The sequence below is a fragment of the Lontra canadensis genome, unplaced genomic scaffold (genome assembly GCF_010015895.1).
Source record: "Lontra canadensis isolate GAN:19392208 unplaced genomic scaffold, GSC_riverotter_1.0 scaffold188, whole genome shotgun sequence".
Taxonomy (NCBI): Eukaryota; Metazoa; Chordata; class Mammalia; order Carnivora; family Mustelidae; genus Lontra; species Lontra canadensis.
This window is the reverse complement of record NW_022631182.1, coordinates 168914-187434: the sequence shown is the minus strand read 5'-3', so window position 1 is coordinate 187434 and position 18521 is coordinate 168914. Positions and strand designations below refer to the sequence as shown.

At 48.6% G+C, this 18521-nt stretch overlaps 1 protein-coding gene across 1 annotated transcript in view; it reads left to right on the top strand.

Annotated features, from left to right (window-relative positions):
• The window catches only part of MARCHF4 (membrane associated ring-CH-type finger 4), a 105852-nt gene that overhangs the window by 65023 nt on the left and 22308 nt on the right, over nucleotides 1-18521 (top strand). The window contains exon 2 of the mRNA XM_032847458.1: nucleotides 15775-15930. Coding sequence (XP_032703349.1) covers nucleotides 15775-15930 — 156 coding nt within the window. The remainder of the gene's footprint in view (nucleotides 1-15774; nucleotides 15931-18521) is intronic.

Below are 18521 nucleotides of genomic sequence, written 5' to 3'. Positions count from 1 at the left end.
TGAGTCATCAGTTGATGCAAATGTGTTAACCCTTTCTTTTTCACTTTTGATGTTGGAGCTGGGTCAGAAAGCCAAGAGGTCATCTCACAACTGGGCTGTCCCAAGAACACAGGGAGGAGAAACCCCTAAATTCCCTTACTATCCAAATTCTAGATGATTGGAATGAATGGAGGGCCTACATACTGTGTTAGCCACAGGCTGGGGGGTTGGAGATTTAACAGAAGACCCTGGCATAATGTTTAATGTTATTATGTTGCAGCTTTGAACATAGAAGGTAATGCATAGAAATAATGCATTTAAGGGAAAAAAGAGAGAGTCCAAATGATGGAAAAGGAGAAGGAAATTAACACATATGGAATGTTTATAATGTGCCAGACATTGTACATATATTATAGCAAGGAATCCTACAAAAGCTCTGCATTTTTATAGATGATGGAAGTAAGCCTCAGAGAGGTTAAGGAAATTGTCTAAGGTCATAGAGCTAATGTGATAGATTGATTCTACTAATGGCCCTAGATCTTTATGCTTCCCTATAGTCACTTCCTTTTGATAATGCTTGCTTACATTGAGTCTGGAGCAGGCCACAAGACTTGGCCAATGGGACATTACGAACTTGATGTAAGGCTTGAAAAGTGCTTGCACATCTGGGCCGAACCTCTCTTGCTGGCAGGAACTCTTCCGGCATTATGTGAACAAGCCCAAGCAGTTCTACTGGATGATTAAGAGACATGTGAGCAGAGGGCTGCCGTCCTAGATGAGACAGCCTATAGCCAGCTCACATAAGCAGGAGCGAGCCCAGCCAAGCTCAGCCAAACCAGATCAGCAGAACAACTCAGACAACTTGTAGGCTTGTAAAAAATAATATATGGTTGTTATTTTAAAAATGTCACAAATTGGGGTGCCTGGGTGGCTCAGAGGGTTAAGCCTCTGCCTTTGGCTCAGGTCATGATCCTAGGGTCCTGGGATCGAGCCCCGCATCGGGCTCTCTGCTCAGCAGGGATCTTGCTTCCTCCTCTCTCTCTGCCTGTCTCTCTGCCTACTTGTGATCTCTGTCAAGTAAATAAATAAATAAATAAATAATCTTAAAAAAAAAGTCACAAATTTTGGGGTGCATCTGCCAGAGCATAGTTAGCAGCTGAAACTAATCGACACAGCTAGTATGAATGGCAGAGCTAGAAGTTGTTTGATCTTAAAGCCTGTGCATTGTCCATTCATTGTGAAAAGACCGAAAAAGACTGAAATTGTAGCAGGGAAAATAAGGCCAGATGACACCTTTAACAGCAAAGTCACCTTACACAAGGGTATCGCTACATCTGGTGAGGGTACGTACTCACACCTAGCTATCTCAAAGGGCAATTATCTGGGTGGGGGGTCTTAACTTCGGGACCTGTTAGCCCCAGTGGTCTTAGACTTGTAGCCCACTACCCCAGAGACTGAGCTCTACTGAGTCTCTTGACAGGAATATTCTGAGTTGTCCTTGTCATCATCCATCAGGTCTCTGGAGAAGGGTAAGGAACCCCCTGCCCAGCACCCAGGCTAAGAGAACCAGGAGCCCCCACTGGTTCTCCTTCATGGTTGAGATTCTCCTCCAAGATTGCCTCAGCTGCCTTGCTGTGAATTCTGGACTAAACTCTGTCCCAATCCTGCAGTCACCTCTTGCTCGTCCTCCCTGGTGGAAAGAAAAGTAGAAAGGAACAGACATCCTGCGTTTTCTGAGCCTTTTTTCTCAGGGTCACAGCCATGGTACCACTGACAATTGTTGGTGATGAAACCTTGAGTATGAGGCAGGAACAGGAGGTACTGACACACCGTAATGATATAGATGGAAAATGGGTCATCTTGTGCAAGACCTGTTTGGTAACATGTACCAACACCCTCAAAAATGCCCAAGAACTTTGAATTAGTAATTCCATTCCAGGACTGTCTTTTTTGTTCTTTTTTTTTTTTAAGGATTATTTATTGATTTATTTGAGAGAGAGAGAGAGAGCGTGAGTGTTCATGAGTGGGGGGAGGGGCAGAAGGAGAGGTAGAAACAGACACCCCACTCAGTGTGGAGCCCCACACAAGGCTGGATCTCAAAACCCCAAGATGCAAACCCAAGCTGAAGTCAAGAACTGGATGCTTAACCAACTGAGCCACCTAGGATCCCCTCCAGGATTATCCTTTAAGGAAATAATCACAGGTATGAACCATGAAATCATGAAGCACCATGAGACATTTTTGATGACATAGTGTGGCTAGAAAGATACAAGTTAAAAATAGGCTGTATGTCACGTTCCTAATTTGGAAGAAACTATGTATATGAGGGGGACATAGTTATGGGGAAAATTTTGATATATAATAAATTTCTACGTATTTTTATATGAACTTCTCTCCCCTAGCTTCTGGACATGAGGATCCTTGGCTGTCTGGGACATAGCAGGAAAACTTCCCTCAAAAACTTAAGCAACTGGTGAAGGTCTGGAAAAAAGTGGCTGAAATGATGCCTGACATGAGACGGGGATCTAAAAATAGGAATTTTCACTGACACACAATGGCTGAGGGGAAGATAAATACAGTTTAAATCAATCACAAAATCTAAGGGGAGGGGCAACATGGATTTGGATCACCAAATCCCAGAAAACGACTGAAATCCTATAAAAGTCTTGATTGTTTGCCTAACTACCTCGTCACCTGAAAAAGGCTAAAGGCAAATAAGAGGAAATGATATTTTACATACAAGCCACTAATTAAGTGAAATGCAGGCCAAAAAACCATGGCAAAAGCTGAGAATGTAGATAGGTTTGAGGAAGCACATCCGTGTGTGTGTGTGTGTGTGTGTGTGTGTGTGTGTGTGTGTGTGGCATGGGTGGGCGCCATCTTGGGGTCTCAGCACCAAGGCCCAGAGCTGGTGTTCAATCAAGGCCACTAAACAGCTCTTAAATGAAGGAGACTATGGGCTATTGCCTCAGTCTTTTGGTAGGAAACACTTCTGGTGCATACATACCCCCCAATCTTTGAGTGTGAAAGCCTGGTCTGCTTCTATGAACTTTGGGCTTCTCTGCACTGGTTTTCCTCCCTCCTCTCCTTCCTTCCTTCCTTCCTTCCTTCCTACCTTCCTTCCTTCCTTCCTTCCTTTCAGATTTTATGTATTTGAGAGAGAGAGAGAGAGTGAGAGAGTGCAAGCATGAGTTGGGGGAGGGAGGGGAGAGAGAGAGGGAGAAGAAGACTCCCTGCTGAGCAGAAAGCGGAACCCTGGGATCATGACCTGAGCCAAAGGCAGACGCTTAACCGCCTGAGCCATGCAGGCGCCCCTGCACTGGTTTTCCCATATGGATCTAAAAGGGCAATGGGTAAGCGTGGGAGGCTCTGGGGCCCCCTTTCCTGGCATTATCTCTGTACAGGAACACCTCATATGTCAGGATTGGGGACAGGTCCTCTGACAGGGCTGGGTGATAAAGCAAAGGGCCTTTGAAGTTCACCCCCTTCCCAGTCCCAGAAGTAGGGAATATAGAATTCTTTCAAACAAAAAGTAAAATTGCCAAGATGACAGAAGCTACAACCACTTGGAGCAGCTTAGCAGAAGCTTGGAGTCAACAGACCGGAGTCTATTCACACGCCATAGTAATTCAAATTCTCCTTAGTGTGCTTATTCCTGACAGGGAAGCGGAGCCAAGACTTCAGGAATAGTATGCTTCCTTGAGAGGTGTGAAGAGAACCAGGCTGAGCTTTCGGCAGACTCTGAAATGGGTATCGCCCAGCGCGAGGCCTGAGTCCGGCAGGGGTGGAGACTGTGAACCCAGGGCGGGAGGGTGCCCCACCGCCCCACCACCCTCCCTGGACTTTGGGCTTTTCAGTCTGAATGGACAATTATCTGAAAGAAGCTTGTCACAAAGAAAAGGTGTAAGTCCCATACAGAGAAAGAACTGAAAAGCACGTCAGTGTTTACTCCTTCCAACGCAGGCAGAGGAAACCATGGGGCAAAGCCTTCTCTCACTTCCCTTCTCTCGCTAAGCTCTTCGTGACACAGATCATTCTAGCCTCTCTGCCTCGCTTTCACTTTCCCTCCTTCCTGTGCCTCCAAGGGCATCACAAAGCCCTCGGCTGGCCCTGTGAACACACATTCACAGCCTTGCCTGAAAGGGGGCAGAGAGAAGTGATAGCTGGAAACCCCCTGGCTTGACGCCTGGTGGTTTTCCCTATCACAGGAGGAAGGAGCCCAGGCATGTGAGGAAGGAGGCATGGGGAGGGCTCCTTAGAGACGTGGAGGCCAGCAGGTAGATGTGAGCCGGGGTATCTGTTTTGTCCTTCCCTCCCTCAAAATAACAGGGCAGTTAGCAGTACCTCGATGCTCCTGGCTTTCATCCCACTGTTATTACTTTCCACCCATTACCCAGGCCCTCAGGCAGCGTAAGTACTCACCAGTTTCGGACTGATGAGCTTCGTTTACAAGGTGGTAAAGTGAGGGGCTTAGTAAGGTAGCAAAAGGCAGGGTCGCCTCGTCCACCGTGTGAGACAGCAGCATCTTCCGCCTGCCTCCTGTTAGGATCGGGAGACTCCACAAGGCTTGGTGGGTGCATGAGTGACAGTAGTAGTGATCTACAGCGGGCACCCACTATGCGTCAGGCAGCGTTCTGAGTCTCATGGTGCATTACTTCCTTGAATCTTCATGAGACCCTAGGGAGGCCGGAAGTATCTTTGGTCCCGCTTTACCTCTAAGCAGACTTGCCACAGTCACACAGGTAGTAAATGGTAGAGCAAGGATTCAAACCAGCCGGTCTGCATCTGCTGGCCCCATAGTCTTGCTACCCAGCTTCCTGCATGGCAAGTGCTTAAGACCACAGGGTACATCCAGCACATGCTCAGTGAGTGTGAGCTACTAAGAGAGGCAGCCATAGCAGCCGGAACATCTAGAAATGCATCTAGATGCCGATGGCGGGGCCAGGGCTCAGAGTGGGTAAGTAGCTTGCACAATGGCCTTCATCCACTGAGTGGGAGAACCAAGATTTGAACCTCAGCCGTCAAAGCTGGCATATGGGGCTTAGCACATAGTAAGTGTTCACTATCTGTAAGCTCTTGGTATTTGTTTTTATCTTTGTATACATAAGAGTCTTAGAGTGATGCAGAAGACAGAAGGCTTGCTAAAAAGTATCTGGTGAGGGCTTTGCAAAATGAGTCTTAGCCAACCTTGCTTCAAGACAGGAAGAGTGGGTTCACATAGAATCAGAATCTCTGGAGCAAAGCCTGCGTAGCCTCCTAACAAGCTTCCAGGTGGTTCTTACGTACGCTGACTTCTGGGAACCAGGAAACCAAGGCCTGGATGGCGTAAAGCCCAAGGTCACCAGCCAGAGGGTGGCAGAACTAGGGTTGGCACCCAGGAAGGACCCAGCTTTTTACTTTGTAGGAGCCAGCCATACAGAAAGTTCTAAGAGCGTAGGGCTGTGATTCAAGACATCCATGAGGTGCAACCCATCCTCATAGTTCGTTTGCTCTTGTAACATCTGCTGTATCCTCTCAGCACAGAGTGATATATTAATTACTATGATGGAAAATTAATTTTTGTAGAATTTCACCACAACCCCTTCCAATAACACAAAGGTTTTGCACAGTAGGAGCTGGGCATCCCTCTGCCAGTGTGCAGGGAGTAACGAGGTCTGACCCCAGGGGGTAATTGAGTACTTGCCCTTTAACTTGACATTGACTCGTGCCCTTGGCTTGGCCTGACTTGTGGGAAAGAAAGAGGACACTGTGACCTGGAATCCCTGCACACTGGCGGGGATTCAACCTGGGGGTCTGGTGCCCTGGAAACGGGCCCAGCTGCTGCCATATGCAAATAGCCCCATTCTGGCCAGCTGAGGTTTATCGAAATTACATTTTTCTATTGAGTCAGGCAGAGGTTTGAGAAAAGATGAGCCTTTAATTTTAGCTCTTTGGAAACGACGGTGATGGCCATGATGAGTTACACAGAAAGACAAACAGACAGTACATTGCGCATTTAGGTCATTGGAAATACAGATACGGCTATGAATATACACATAAGATATGACCTTCTTTCTTCCCGCTGGCCCCTGTAAAGTGTGGTTTGTTTATTATGCAGACCATGTTTGACTTTATGGAATTGGATGTTATTTAAATTCAATTATTGTGAGGTTAAGTTCTTCCTTCTAGTACCAGTTGAGTAAATTTAGAGGCAGTTAGAGGAAATAGGTACATTTGTCTTATACCAGTTAAATTATAAGGGGGAAAGCATTGCAGGAATAAAATAATTATCATGAAAATGAAAAACCATGATTTGGAGGGTTGGGTTTGGGTCTGTGTGTTTTCCTTGTCTCTTTCTGAAATTCTTTTTTGGAACTGATGAACAGGAAGGCTGGAGATTTTTTTCATGAAGAGGGAGACAGATTACACACGTTTCTGTGTGTGTTTGTGTGTGTGTGTGTGTGTGTGTGTGTGTGAAATTAAGCTGCTGGTGTGAGAGCAGAACTAGAAATAATTATGTGGTTAATTGGATTTAGTGTAGATAACTACAGCTCATTAAGGCCTTAAATCTTTTTTTTTTCCTACTTAGTAATAGAGTTCTTTCTTTTTAAAATCAAATTATCTTGCAACAATTATGGATTTCCTTGCACATGTGTTGACACACTGTTAGTCTCCAGAAGCTGAGGTTTGGCTCTGGCACCGCTGAGTGTGGAAGTGAGCTGGGAACGGGGCAAGCTACATGCTCTGGTTGGGAGACAGAGCAAGAAGATGGGCCTGAAAGGGCTCCAGGCAGAAAACATAGATCTGCCTAGACACTGCCTGGCACAATATACAGAGAATTCAGAATTGCCTATCTGTGTATAATAATGGATTCTAGGGCCATGGGGATCTCTGAAGTCATCTTGCCTGCCTCCATAGATAAGGGGAAGCTTGCTTTATCACAGTTCAGGGCAGAGGAGTCACACTCTCTCCTATTCATCTCTTGACCACAACCTTTGCTGTTAAGAAGGTCTTCATGATAGGTCATTTCTCTTGATCCTAATACCAGGATCCATTGGCCTCTTGTAGGTCTCTGGAATCAAGAGATGGTTGCCTGGCCTCCTGAAAAAGATGCCTGGAATCTTCCAGGTTTTCCTTCAAGGCACTAGCCCTACTGTGCTCCTGCTTTGTCGCCGTTCTCCCCACCCCTCCCCCACCAATCCAGATCACGGCTACATAAACAGTTGGCCAACATCATGGACCATGATGCATCTGTACAGATGGAAGATGTGTTATTGATGAGCCTTTCTGTTGGTTGATCCTCCAAGTATGTGGAGTGTGGGGAATGGTACAAAACATTTCTTTCCCTACCAAGTCAACTATCCATCCTATCCAATGTCCATCCAATAATGGACATTGGGGAGTCCCTCCTTTCTTTGGTATTCCTCCCTTTTCCTACCCACACTTGCTCTTTATTCTTCACCACTATCCCAATGAACTACTTCTACTCTTATGTCCATTCTTCCCCCAACCAAGGACACATGGCTTCTGGGTCTACCCTGGAGGGGAAATTCTGATTTTAAGGCTTTAGGTCCTCTGTGTCTTCCCAGTGGAGCATTGTAAGGCAATTGTAACTTTCCTTATTAATCTAGACTGCATCTCAGAGAAAACTTTAATCTATTACTCTGCTTACAAAAATCTCTCTCTCTTAATTTTGACTTAAGCAGTATCCGATGGGGAGGATCTGCCAGGGGTTGGAGTGTGAGGAGGAAGTGAGGGGGAGGTTAGCCTGACCTCCCCACTACCACATCAATTACTACCCAGTGAATACTGCCTGAAATTGATTTCTGAGGAAAGGGGAAAAGGGGACAAGGATTTCTGCCTTTGTGTTTATATGTTTATGGGGGAAGCCCACAAGGTCAGCTGTCTGTTGGGAGCTGGAAAAGTAAGGATCTGATGAACAGACTGCTGGGGGCAGGAGAAGAGGAGACGAGCTAGTGACGCTAGAGTGGCAGAGATGTGGTGGGTATAGCCTGATGGACAGAACTGGTTTCAGAGCCTTCCTCTGCCTTTCTCTTGAGCAAGTAAGAGCCTCTTTGAGTGGGTTTCTGTATCTGTAAAACAGGAGAAGTAATCATTAGCCTCATTTGGTTATTGAAGTAGTAGGTGGTAGAATGTCAATGAAAGCACTTTGTTAGAATTGTAAAGTGTTTATAACATTAGGCTTATTAATAGGAGAATGTTACTTAAAGGGGGAAGAGAAAAAGTAAGGAAATTGATCAACGTTGGAAGTAGGTGTGAAGGTGGGCTTAGAGAGAAGGAGCTCTGCTATAACCCCTCTGATAACCCCTTACATGACAGCCAGCATTTGCCGAGAGTTTACCATGTGCCAGGCGTGGTGCTAAATATATTTCCTTACTACCCTCCACCCCCAGTCTCACAGATGGGGGAGGAGGGTAGTAATAGAAAGGACCCTCCATGCTGCCAGCAATCATACCTTATTACTCCAGTCTAATCACTCTTAAACTCCCCCAGATGGACTATTTTATACCAATTCTCAGACCTCCAACACCACCTTCCCCACCTTCACTCTCAGCCCATGACTTTGCTTCATATTATTAAATAATATTCATATTATTTAATGAATAAATCAAGGAAAACTTGCCAGATCTATGGTTAATTCTCAATTCTCATCCAACTTGACCCATCAGCAGCATTTGACAAGGCTGATGGCCCCCTTTTTTGGAAGCATGTTGTCTTCTTGTTTCACTGTTGGAACACACATGTTCCACACATTGTGGAAATCTGTGAATGGAGAAACCACTGGAGTGTTCCTTTCTTATCTCACTGACCTTCCCTCTCAGTCCCTTCTCCTAGTACTTTCCCATCTCCCAATTTCTGACATGTTGGCGTCCTTCAGGAAGCAGCCATGGTATCCCACCCTTCCCCTACCCACACTTGCTCCTTTGGTGATTTCACCCAGGCTCATGGCCTTAAACACCGTCTGTATGTCAATGACTCTCAGATTGAGGTCTTGAACCTGGACCACTCCCCTAAACTCCAGACTAGGATCTATTGCAGTCTCTGATGCCTATTTAACAGGCATCTCGAAGACGACATGTCCAAAACTCAGCTTCCAGTCTGACCTCTAAAACCTGCTGTACCCTCAATCTTTCCCATCTCAAATGAGAGCAATTTGCCATCCTTCTCACGGCTCAGGTCAAAATCAGCCTCATCCTTGTTTTCCTTCCTCTCATCCACCCATCTAATCCATCAGCAAATCTTGTTATTTGCGTCTTCAAAATGTATCTAGAAATGGACCACTTTGCAGAACCCTCGCTGCATGCATACAGGTCCGAAACACCATCATCACCCATCCGGAAGCCTGCAACAGCCTCCTGTCTTTCTCCTTGGCTCTTCTGTCTAGTCTGTTTTCAAGACAGCAGCCAAAGGGATCCTGTCAAACATGGTCGGGTCACATTATTCTCCTCAAAACGCTCATGATTTCCCATCTCATTCACAGTAAGGGCAAAGTCCTTACAATGGCCCACAAGCCTCTCCTGATTTGTCCCTCATTCTTCATCCTTATTATGTCTCTGAACTCATCTCCTATTCCTCTTTCCCTCACTCACTTTACCCCAGACACTCAAGCCTCTTTGGTGTCCCTACAACATGCCAGGCATGCTTCTGCCTCAGGACCTTTGCACTGAAATATTCAGCCCCCAGATATCCTCATGGTTTGCACCCTGACCTTCAAGTCTTCGCACAAATGTCCCCATTTGGTGAGGCCTTTCATAGCCACTTTATTTAGAATCTCACCCTGCCCCTTTCCTGGTATTCTATTTTCCTTTCCCCTGCTAATTTTTCTGCATAACACATGATAGCAACTTTTTTTTTTTATTTCTTTTCAGCGTAACAGTATTCATTGTTTTTGCACCACACCCAGTGCTCCATGCAATCCGTGCCCTCTCTAATACCCAGCAACTGGTTCCCCAAACCTCCCACCCCCCGCACCTTCAAAACCCTCAGATTGTTTTTCAGAGTCCATAGTCTCTACGGTTCACCTCCCCTTCCAATTTCCCTCAACTCCCTTCTCCTCTCCATCTCCCGTTGTCCTCCATGCTATTTGTTATGCTCCACAAATAAGTGAAACCATATGATAATTGACTCTCTCTGCTTGACTTATTTCACTCAGCATAATCTCTTCCAGTCCCGTCCATGTTGATACAAAAGTTGGGTATTCATCCTTTCTGATGGAGGCATAATACTCCATAGTGTATATGGACCACATCTTCCTTATCCATTCGTCCGTTCAAGGGCATCTTGGTTCTTTCCACAGTTTGGTGACCGTGGCCATTGCTGCTACAAACATTGAGGTACAGATGGCCCTTCTTTTCACTACATCTGTATCTTTGGGGTAAATACCCAGTAGTGTAATTGCAGGGTCATAGGGAAGCTCTATTTTTAATTTCTTGAGGAATCTCCACACTGTTTTCCAAAGTGGCTGCACCAACTTGCATTCCCACCAACAGTGTAAGAGGGTGCACATGATAGCATCTTAGGTACTTGTAGTCTTTTTATATTTTTTATTGTCTGCCTCTCTCTACTAGACAATTTTGGTCAGTTCCACTCACTGCTGTATACTTGTCACCTAGAACAGAACTTGGAACATACTAGATGAATATCTGATGAATAAGGAATGACTGAATGAGGCCCAGAGAGGTTAAGCAACTTTCTCAGCGTCACACAGATTGTAAGAGCCTGGATATACCTGAGACTTCCTAAGATTAGAGTCCAAGCTCTTAACCACCATTTGAGTGTCAGTAGAGGAAGATGCCCCCAGGCTGCACCCCCAGGCTAGGGTTCCTGTTGTCTCCTTTGTTTGGATCTTCTGGAGCTGCAAACCGCAGCAGGGCTGGAGTCTTTGCGTCACTAGACTGTATTTGTTTCCTTCTGCTCCGTGGCAGGAATGCCCGGTGCCCGTGTGGGTGGCAGGGGAAATCTTGGCTTACCTGCCACTACCATGGCAACCAGGTAACCTAAGGACTTCAGAAGTGAGCCTTTTCAGATTGAGACAGGGAAGAATTGAAGCAAGCGAGAAACAAACAGAAAGAAATCTGTGAATGGAGAAACCACTGGAGTCTTGCACCTGCAGCTTTCTGTGTCATTGGCAGCGAGGAGAATCCGTCCTGTTCTCTTCCTCACACACCAGCTCAGCTGTCACCAAGGGCTGCGGATCAGCTGGTCCTGCCTCCTGCCTCTAGCATGACCCCACTTTACCCCTCCAAGAGGCCCGTGCTCTTCTGCTCAGCATCCCCAGGGAAGGGAAGAGCCCCGCCCTCCACTCCCAGTGCTCTCAGCGTCCCCCTCATGACACAGAGGACAGTCCTGGGCCGTGAGCTGGCAGATCTGTGTTGTGACCCCTTACCCATGTCACAGGGGTGGACTCCCCTCTCTCCGGTGCTCTGTTGAACTTTACCGAAGGCATGGCTCCCTCCTCCCAGTAGGGAATAAAATGGAGCTGTAGTAGGAAGAAAACTATGCAATTGAGGTCCTCATGGTAACGTGAGTTACAATTGTAAAACTCGCCCAGAAGGATTTACTTGTGCCAGGCGCTGTCTCCAGCACTTCTGTGGGCGTGACCGCACTCAATCCTTACAGCCACCCTCAGAGGGGGCAAGAGTTGCCTGCAGCAGAAAGATAAAGAAGCCTCAGAGAGCGTGAGGGACTTGCGAAAGTCTGCACAGCTGGTGAGCATGAAGAGGCATTCAAACCTAAAGAGTCCATCTCCGAAAACATGCTCTGCATTCCTCCCCCACATGCTGTCCCTTGGAGGCCGGGGGCTTTGAGAAGACCTGAGTTTTCTTGCCTTAGCCATTTCCTGGGCCCCAGAGCCCCGAGCAGATCATTGAGGAGTGTCTGGTGCCCTTTGCAATTAACAATCCTCTTTGATGTGTGGCGTTTGCGGAGCTCAGCAGACAGGATGGTATAAATAAATAAATAAATTAATTAATTAATTAAAAAAATGTAAAATAAAAATTACCCAAAAAAAGATGGTAATGATCGCCCCAGCCCGAGGGCTGGAGCCTCAGGAGCTGGGCCAGGGGTGGGGGGGCCATGCTCTGCCATACCCTGGGGCCCCTCCCATCAGCACACACTCCAGATTGTGCACCTGTGACATGCTGGGCTCTGCGGGACACACAGGAGCAGCCCGAATCCTGGAAGACAAGTGCCAAGTTCTGGTCTCGGTGCAGGGAGAAGAGACCATGTGCAGCTAGCAGGCATAAGAAACTTGGCGGAGGGGCTGGGGGGCGGAGGGTGCAGGCAGGGGTGTGGGAGGGGTGGGGGTGGGACAGAGGGCCCAGGGGGGATGAACAGAGAGGGGTGGTAAGCCACGTGGTGTTTGGTGTCAGAAAGACCAGGCTTCCCGTTCCGGCCATGCCACCGGCCCGCTGAGTGACCCGCAGCTGGTCATTGAACCTTCCTCTTCCTGGCCTCAGAGATGTTCACCACTTCCGTTTCCCGGCTCCAACACTCCAGCTTTCAATGGAATTGACTGCAGAGCTCATCTTCATGAAGTCGGGCCACTGGCTCAGTTCCACTTCTCCTGCGCTTGAGGACACACAGGCCTGACCCGTCAAAGACAGAAAAGCGTCCACGTTAAGGCTTCCTACAAGCCTTAAACATAAAGAGAATTATGGCCCTTCTCCCAAATGTACATAAAAATATACTAGATCATAAAATACAAAACTTATGTAAATGCCAAGGTTAAAATAACATCTTTCCAGATTTACTATTTTTTTGCCCAAATCCTGGATTGCTTCCTTCATCAGAGTGAAACTTTTCCAACAGTTTTGGTGTCCTTGCTTTCTAATCTTTGCAGCACCTGAAATGAGTTCCTATTCTGTCTTCTTCATTGTCTGGTTCTGGGGGACGAGGAGTCCCCAGGGAGACAGCACCCGTTTGGCCTCTAGGCCCCATAGCCAGGCACTGGGACCAGGCTGAGTCATGCTGTCCCTGTCCCCACTTATTGTGTGGGGGTCCGGGGCCCCCAGGGAGCGCTAGTGGTGTGGTCACCCTTCCTGAGTCATGTCGGAGAGCCCAGGTCTTGTCATCGGTTGTGCAGAGCCAACAGCCCTTTCTGCCCTGTCTCCCCACTGCCGCTTGGAAGCAAGGAGTTCAGTCTTCTCTGTCTGGCGTTGCCAGGGACCGGAAGTCATGTCTCCTACTTCATTGGCAATTTGACATGGCTGCTTGACAACCCGATTAATCAAACCCAGCTCATCCTGTTAGAATTAATGAGCCCAGGAAAGGCTGCCATGAATAATGAGGGCTTTTGCCTCTCCCCCAGCACCTCTCTCTGCTCACTCCCTCCTAGTTCTTTCTCTGAGTTACACAGCAACTACTCACTACCCAGTGCCCTTAGACCTGGAAGGCTGTGGCAGGTGCCCAGCAATTTGGGCATCTCCTGCCTCTTCTACTCTCCTAGGCACCATGGCTGTCCACCAGGTGCCAGAACTGGCCATGTCCTCGGGGAGCAAAACTTCCTGTTCATCAAAGAGATAGGAATGCATTTTGCCATCAACACTGCAAGGAGGATCTGCTTCAGGCACTGCACTAGGTGCTAAGGATGGAAAGTTAGATAAGTATTGTCCCTGTAAGCGATCATGGTGCAGGAACCCAGAGAGAAATGGGAGAAGTGCTACAACAGTGGGTATGAAAAAGGTGAGAGCTACAGTGAAGGGGGCCTGTCAATACTGGAGGAGTGGAGTGGGGAACTGGGAAGGGTTTACAGAGATGAGGCACTCTGAGCATTTCTGCTACCAAGTTCATTTATGGCACGTACATATGCTGAGTGCTGGGCACTGAGCAAGGTGCGGGGGTCTGGAAGTCCACCAATGGACATGGTTCCCATTCTCATGGAGCAGACATCTCATCCCCGTTCTTCAGGGCAGTGCAGGGAACCTGAGCAGACACTTGATTAATTTTTTCATTTACTCATTCAAACACAGCTGTTGTTGAGGGCCTTCAGGGAGTAGGGTGAGGCATTGAGGGGATAGTGTCCAAAGATGAACCACCCCTGATCCCTGCCTTCCAGAGCTTCTCTGAACATTAGAGAGGCATACTCACAAGTCCTTACAAGGATGTGCTCAGTGCTCTAACACGTATATACCCAAGGCACTCTGCAAAAGGTGCTTAGAGATCAAAGCACTGAGCTCAACCTGCAGAAGACTCAACCTGGGGCGACTCCCTGTAGGAGGTGGCATTGGAACTATGGTGAAGATGAGAAGCAGTTTGACAGACAGACCAATATAAGAATATTCTAGACCTCATCCAGGCCAAGGTGGGGTCTTTGAGTGACAGGGGGTGAATTGGAAGGGAAAGATGATTCTATGCATCTTTGGAGGAAACAGCTGGTTCTGCAGTCTACGGCAAAGAACATGATTAAATATGTTTTATAGGTCAGGTGCTTCTGTGCTTGCTTATCCAAAACTGGGAGCAAGATGTGGTTTCTCGAAGGATGGAACCTCCAGATTAGCAGGGATACGGTTTAAGTGACCAAATTGCAAACACACCAGTTCGGGGGTCAGGACCATCTTCTGGGTCCTTTGGCAGGAGAGAGATGGAAGGGCTGGGTCCAGAATAAATGAAGTGGGGGTGGGCAGGTGGGTATAGGAAGTAAGGAGAAAGGGAACCCTGGAGTAAGTCAGAAGAAAGCCCAGGTTGGGGGAGGTGGGTGGGCCCAACTGCTTAAATCTCTAGGAAAGTAAATGAAGGAGTTGAGTCGGTTGGATTTAGCAAGCAGAAACCATGGACTCTGGGCTGGGAGGGGGAAAGACAACACAGAGGGGAGAGAGGGCAAAGGGAGGGGAGAGAGAAAGGAAAGGGGTTGTGGAGGCTCATGGAGACACTTCAGGCCACCATGTCAGGTCTGGCAGGAAGCCAAAGCCCACCAGCTTCAGTCATGGTCATGCACATGTTGTCACAGGGTATACAGGAGGCTAAGCCCATCTCTGTGATCCACTCACGCCATCTAGCTGGGCCGGGTCCTCTGCCTCTCTGCTTCCAGACCTGCCCAGACTAGGCTTCGCATCCACTCCCAGCCAGGCCCCAAGTTCATGCCTGCAGGGATACACATCCCACCTCTTAGGTACCTGGGTTCAGCCCTGTCCCCACCTGCCAAGCTTTTGCCAACCAGAGACTCAGGGCAGAAGGCTTCACAGAGGGACAGGGGTCTCCATGTGCTGGCCTGCAGGGGAGTACAAAGGCTCCAAACTTGGACCAAATTATGCTCACAATATATTTAGAAGACCCGCTTTTGTTGTTGACATTTCACTATTGGGAGGCTTTACATAAAAATTGTCACCCAGATTCCCATGTGTACAGTGGGATGGAGCTAATGGTGGCTGTCCCTTTAACTTGGGGTCTGGGCCTTAGATTGGCCCCAGTCCCTACTAGCTGCCTTGTGTCACTTGCATGGTCTTTCTGGCTCTGAGAGCATCTGAGTTTGAGACCCCTTTACAGAGAAGTCCATCAGGCTGACAGGGGGCTTTGGATGGCAGAGGGCTTCCATAAAAATCGACCCACTCATTTCACAGGCACCCTAGGATTTGGGCAGCACCCAATGGGAGCCAAGGCACCAAAATGCTAGTTGAGTGCTCTGAAGCTGCCTGACTCCCCTGTTCCCCGTGGATTCTGGTGCTTCCCATCAAAGCCAGTGACCAGTTTAAGTGGTGTGGTCTGTCCTACCTCAGTGGCCCAAACCACCACTCCAGCCGCCACCCACCTGCCAGACTTCAGATCCAGAACTCACCACCTTCTGACTCTCTCCTGCAGGGGGAGCTGCTGAGCCCGTGCCGCTGTGATGGCTCCGTCAAGTGCACGCACCAGCCCTGCCTCATCAAGTGGATCAGCGAGCGGGGCTGCTGGAGCTGCGAGCTGTGCTACTACAAGTACCACGTCATTGCCATAAGCACAAAAAATCCTCTGCAGGTATGACCGGGGCGGGAGAATGGTTTCTCTAGCGTGGAGAAAAGGAACAAGATGGGCTAGTTGGGCACGATTGCCGTGGCATGCGGGCAGATGGGATGAGAGAGCTCTTGTGTTTTCTCCTCAGCCTTAGCAAGAAGAGAAAGGGATGGGGCAGAGATAGAAGGAAGATTTAGAAGGAAAAAAGTGTGGAGAAGTAGATGGTAGACAGGATCAGTGAGCTAAGGGATGGATGGATGAGTGGATGGATAGACGGAAAGAAGGATGGATGGATAGATGGGTATAAGGGTGGGTGGATGGATAGATGGGTGCATGGAAGGAAGGGTGGGGAGGCAGGGAGGAAAATAAAAGGAAGAGGGCAGATGAGAGTAGGATGGAAAAAAGATGAAGGGTGAGAGGTGTAGGAGAAAGACTGAGGAAAGCTAAGAGAGGAAAAAGCAGAAATAAGGAGCAGACTCAGTGGCCCACCCCAGACTTTAAGGTGCATCCAGTTCACCTGGAATCTTGCTAAAATGCAGACTGTGACTCAGGAGTCCAGGGCTGGGCCTTAGATTCTGCGTTTCTTACAACTTCTGGGTGATGCTGATGCTGCTGGCCCACAGACCACACTCCCATGTGACGGGGGCCAGAGGAAAATGGAGAAGAGACAGGAGAGGGAGGCAGCGAGAAACAGAATGGAAAGAAGGAAAAGGAGGGACTGAGAAGGGGCTACCATCAGCGGCAAGGGAAGAGCGGCCAGGCGGGGGTGGGGTCTGTCACACGGATTCCAGGGATTGGGACAGGGCTGCACCCCCATCCTCCCCCACCCTCTGGCCCTACCCTGACACATCCCTCATCCCCAGCGCGGCTGGTGGGCCCTACTCCACCTCGTAAATCCTCCAAACCCAACTGCTTTCCCTGCGCGGTGCACTCGCATATAGAGAGCACTTCGCTTCTGAAAATACCTGCACCTATGCGGGGTCAGCCGATCGGGTTGCCCCATAAGCAATGAGCCGCTTCGCTCCTCCTTTTTTGGGGGGAGGGAAAGAGTGGATTCTGCCAGCCCAGGGGGGCGAGGGGGTGGTGTGACTGTGGGGCTGGAGGCTTCCTGTGCAGGGGCAGCCGGAAGCCTGGAGCCAGGAATGAGTGCGCGTGTGTGTGTGTGTGGGTGTGCGTGTGTGTGTGTGTGTGTGTGTGTGTGTGTGTCTGCGCTAGGACATGCCTGTGGGCCAGCAGGGGGCGTCACTTCTGGAAGGAGGCCTTAAAACTCCCAGACACCTCAGAGGAAGGGTTAGAATGAGAGGGGCCTCTCCAGGTGCTGGTCCCATCTTTGGTCATTCATTTCAAATCTCCAAGTGTCTTCAAGTAGCAGGTTGTGAGACTGCTGATTCCATGACCTCTGGGCTGCGTTTGCTCTCTTCGCAGCTCTTTCGAGACTTGGAAAAGGGTCAGAGTCTGGATCCACAGGCCCACCCCAAAATAACCCCTTGGCTCATAAACAGGCACCAGATCTTGACTCATAAAATGAAAAACCATTTAGGGATCATCCCCCCCATCCCCGGGAGTAAAAAAAAAAAAAAGAAAGAAAGAAAAAAGAAAAGGTTATTCTGATCTCTTAAGTATGGTGAGCAAATGGCTGTGTTGACAACACTGATTCATGAATTTAAGTGACTAACATGCCTTTCACTATGAGTTTCTAAGCCCTGGGGACTCCCTCTGATTCTGTTGCTCCTGGAAATGCATGATGTGTGCTCAGTAACTGCCACTGCACTTTTCCAGATAGCACCAGAAGAAGGAAGTAGTTTGGCCTAGTGGCAGTGTTGTGTGGTTGTGGTCCAGATTGTCCCAGCTGTGTGTCCTGGGCTTCTCAGGCCCAGGCAAGAGTAGGATGGCTACTGTGGAGCAGATCGAGCTCCTACAGTCAGCGGAAGCACCTACCGTCAGGGACGCAACAGGGGGCCCCTCCTGCAAGCAAGAGTCTCCATGGCGGAGTAGGGGGGGCGCGGGGAGAGGGCCCCAGGGTGACAAGCTTCTGCTGTCAGAGCGGGGGCACTTCACCCACGTCTCAGGTCCTCCAACACGCGGGCCAAACCTCATCCAAAGTTGTGAGAAATAGCGCCCGCCATGGCACATTATTTCAGTGACAATCCGCAAGTTTCAGTTTCTAGCAGAAAAGCCATGGAGAAAGGAATCTCGGGTTGGCCTTGGGGCTTTCTGGCTGCTCCTCACCCTCTCTCTGCTGCAACTGAACTATAGTTATATAAACAAACATTTAGTTAGTGCTCCCTGGGGGCGAGTCACTCTAAGTCTTCACATATATTATCTCATTTAATACCGAAAACAACCTAGGGCTGTGGGCACTGTTCTTCCCAATTCACAGATGACACAGTGGAGGGACAATTTGCTCACAGTTACCTTGGCGGGGTGGGCTTGCACAGAGGGTCTCATTGCTCTGACCTTCCGTGCATAGGCATGGCTTGGCTGAGTGCATTTGGGAATGTCCCACCTGGACATGCGTCACTGTATTTTCGCTCAAACATACTGAAGAGTGGAAATGACAGCTGCTCGTCCCCTTCAAGGAATTCTTTCATTCAACCTCACAGTACTCTAGGGAG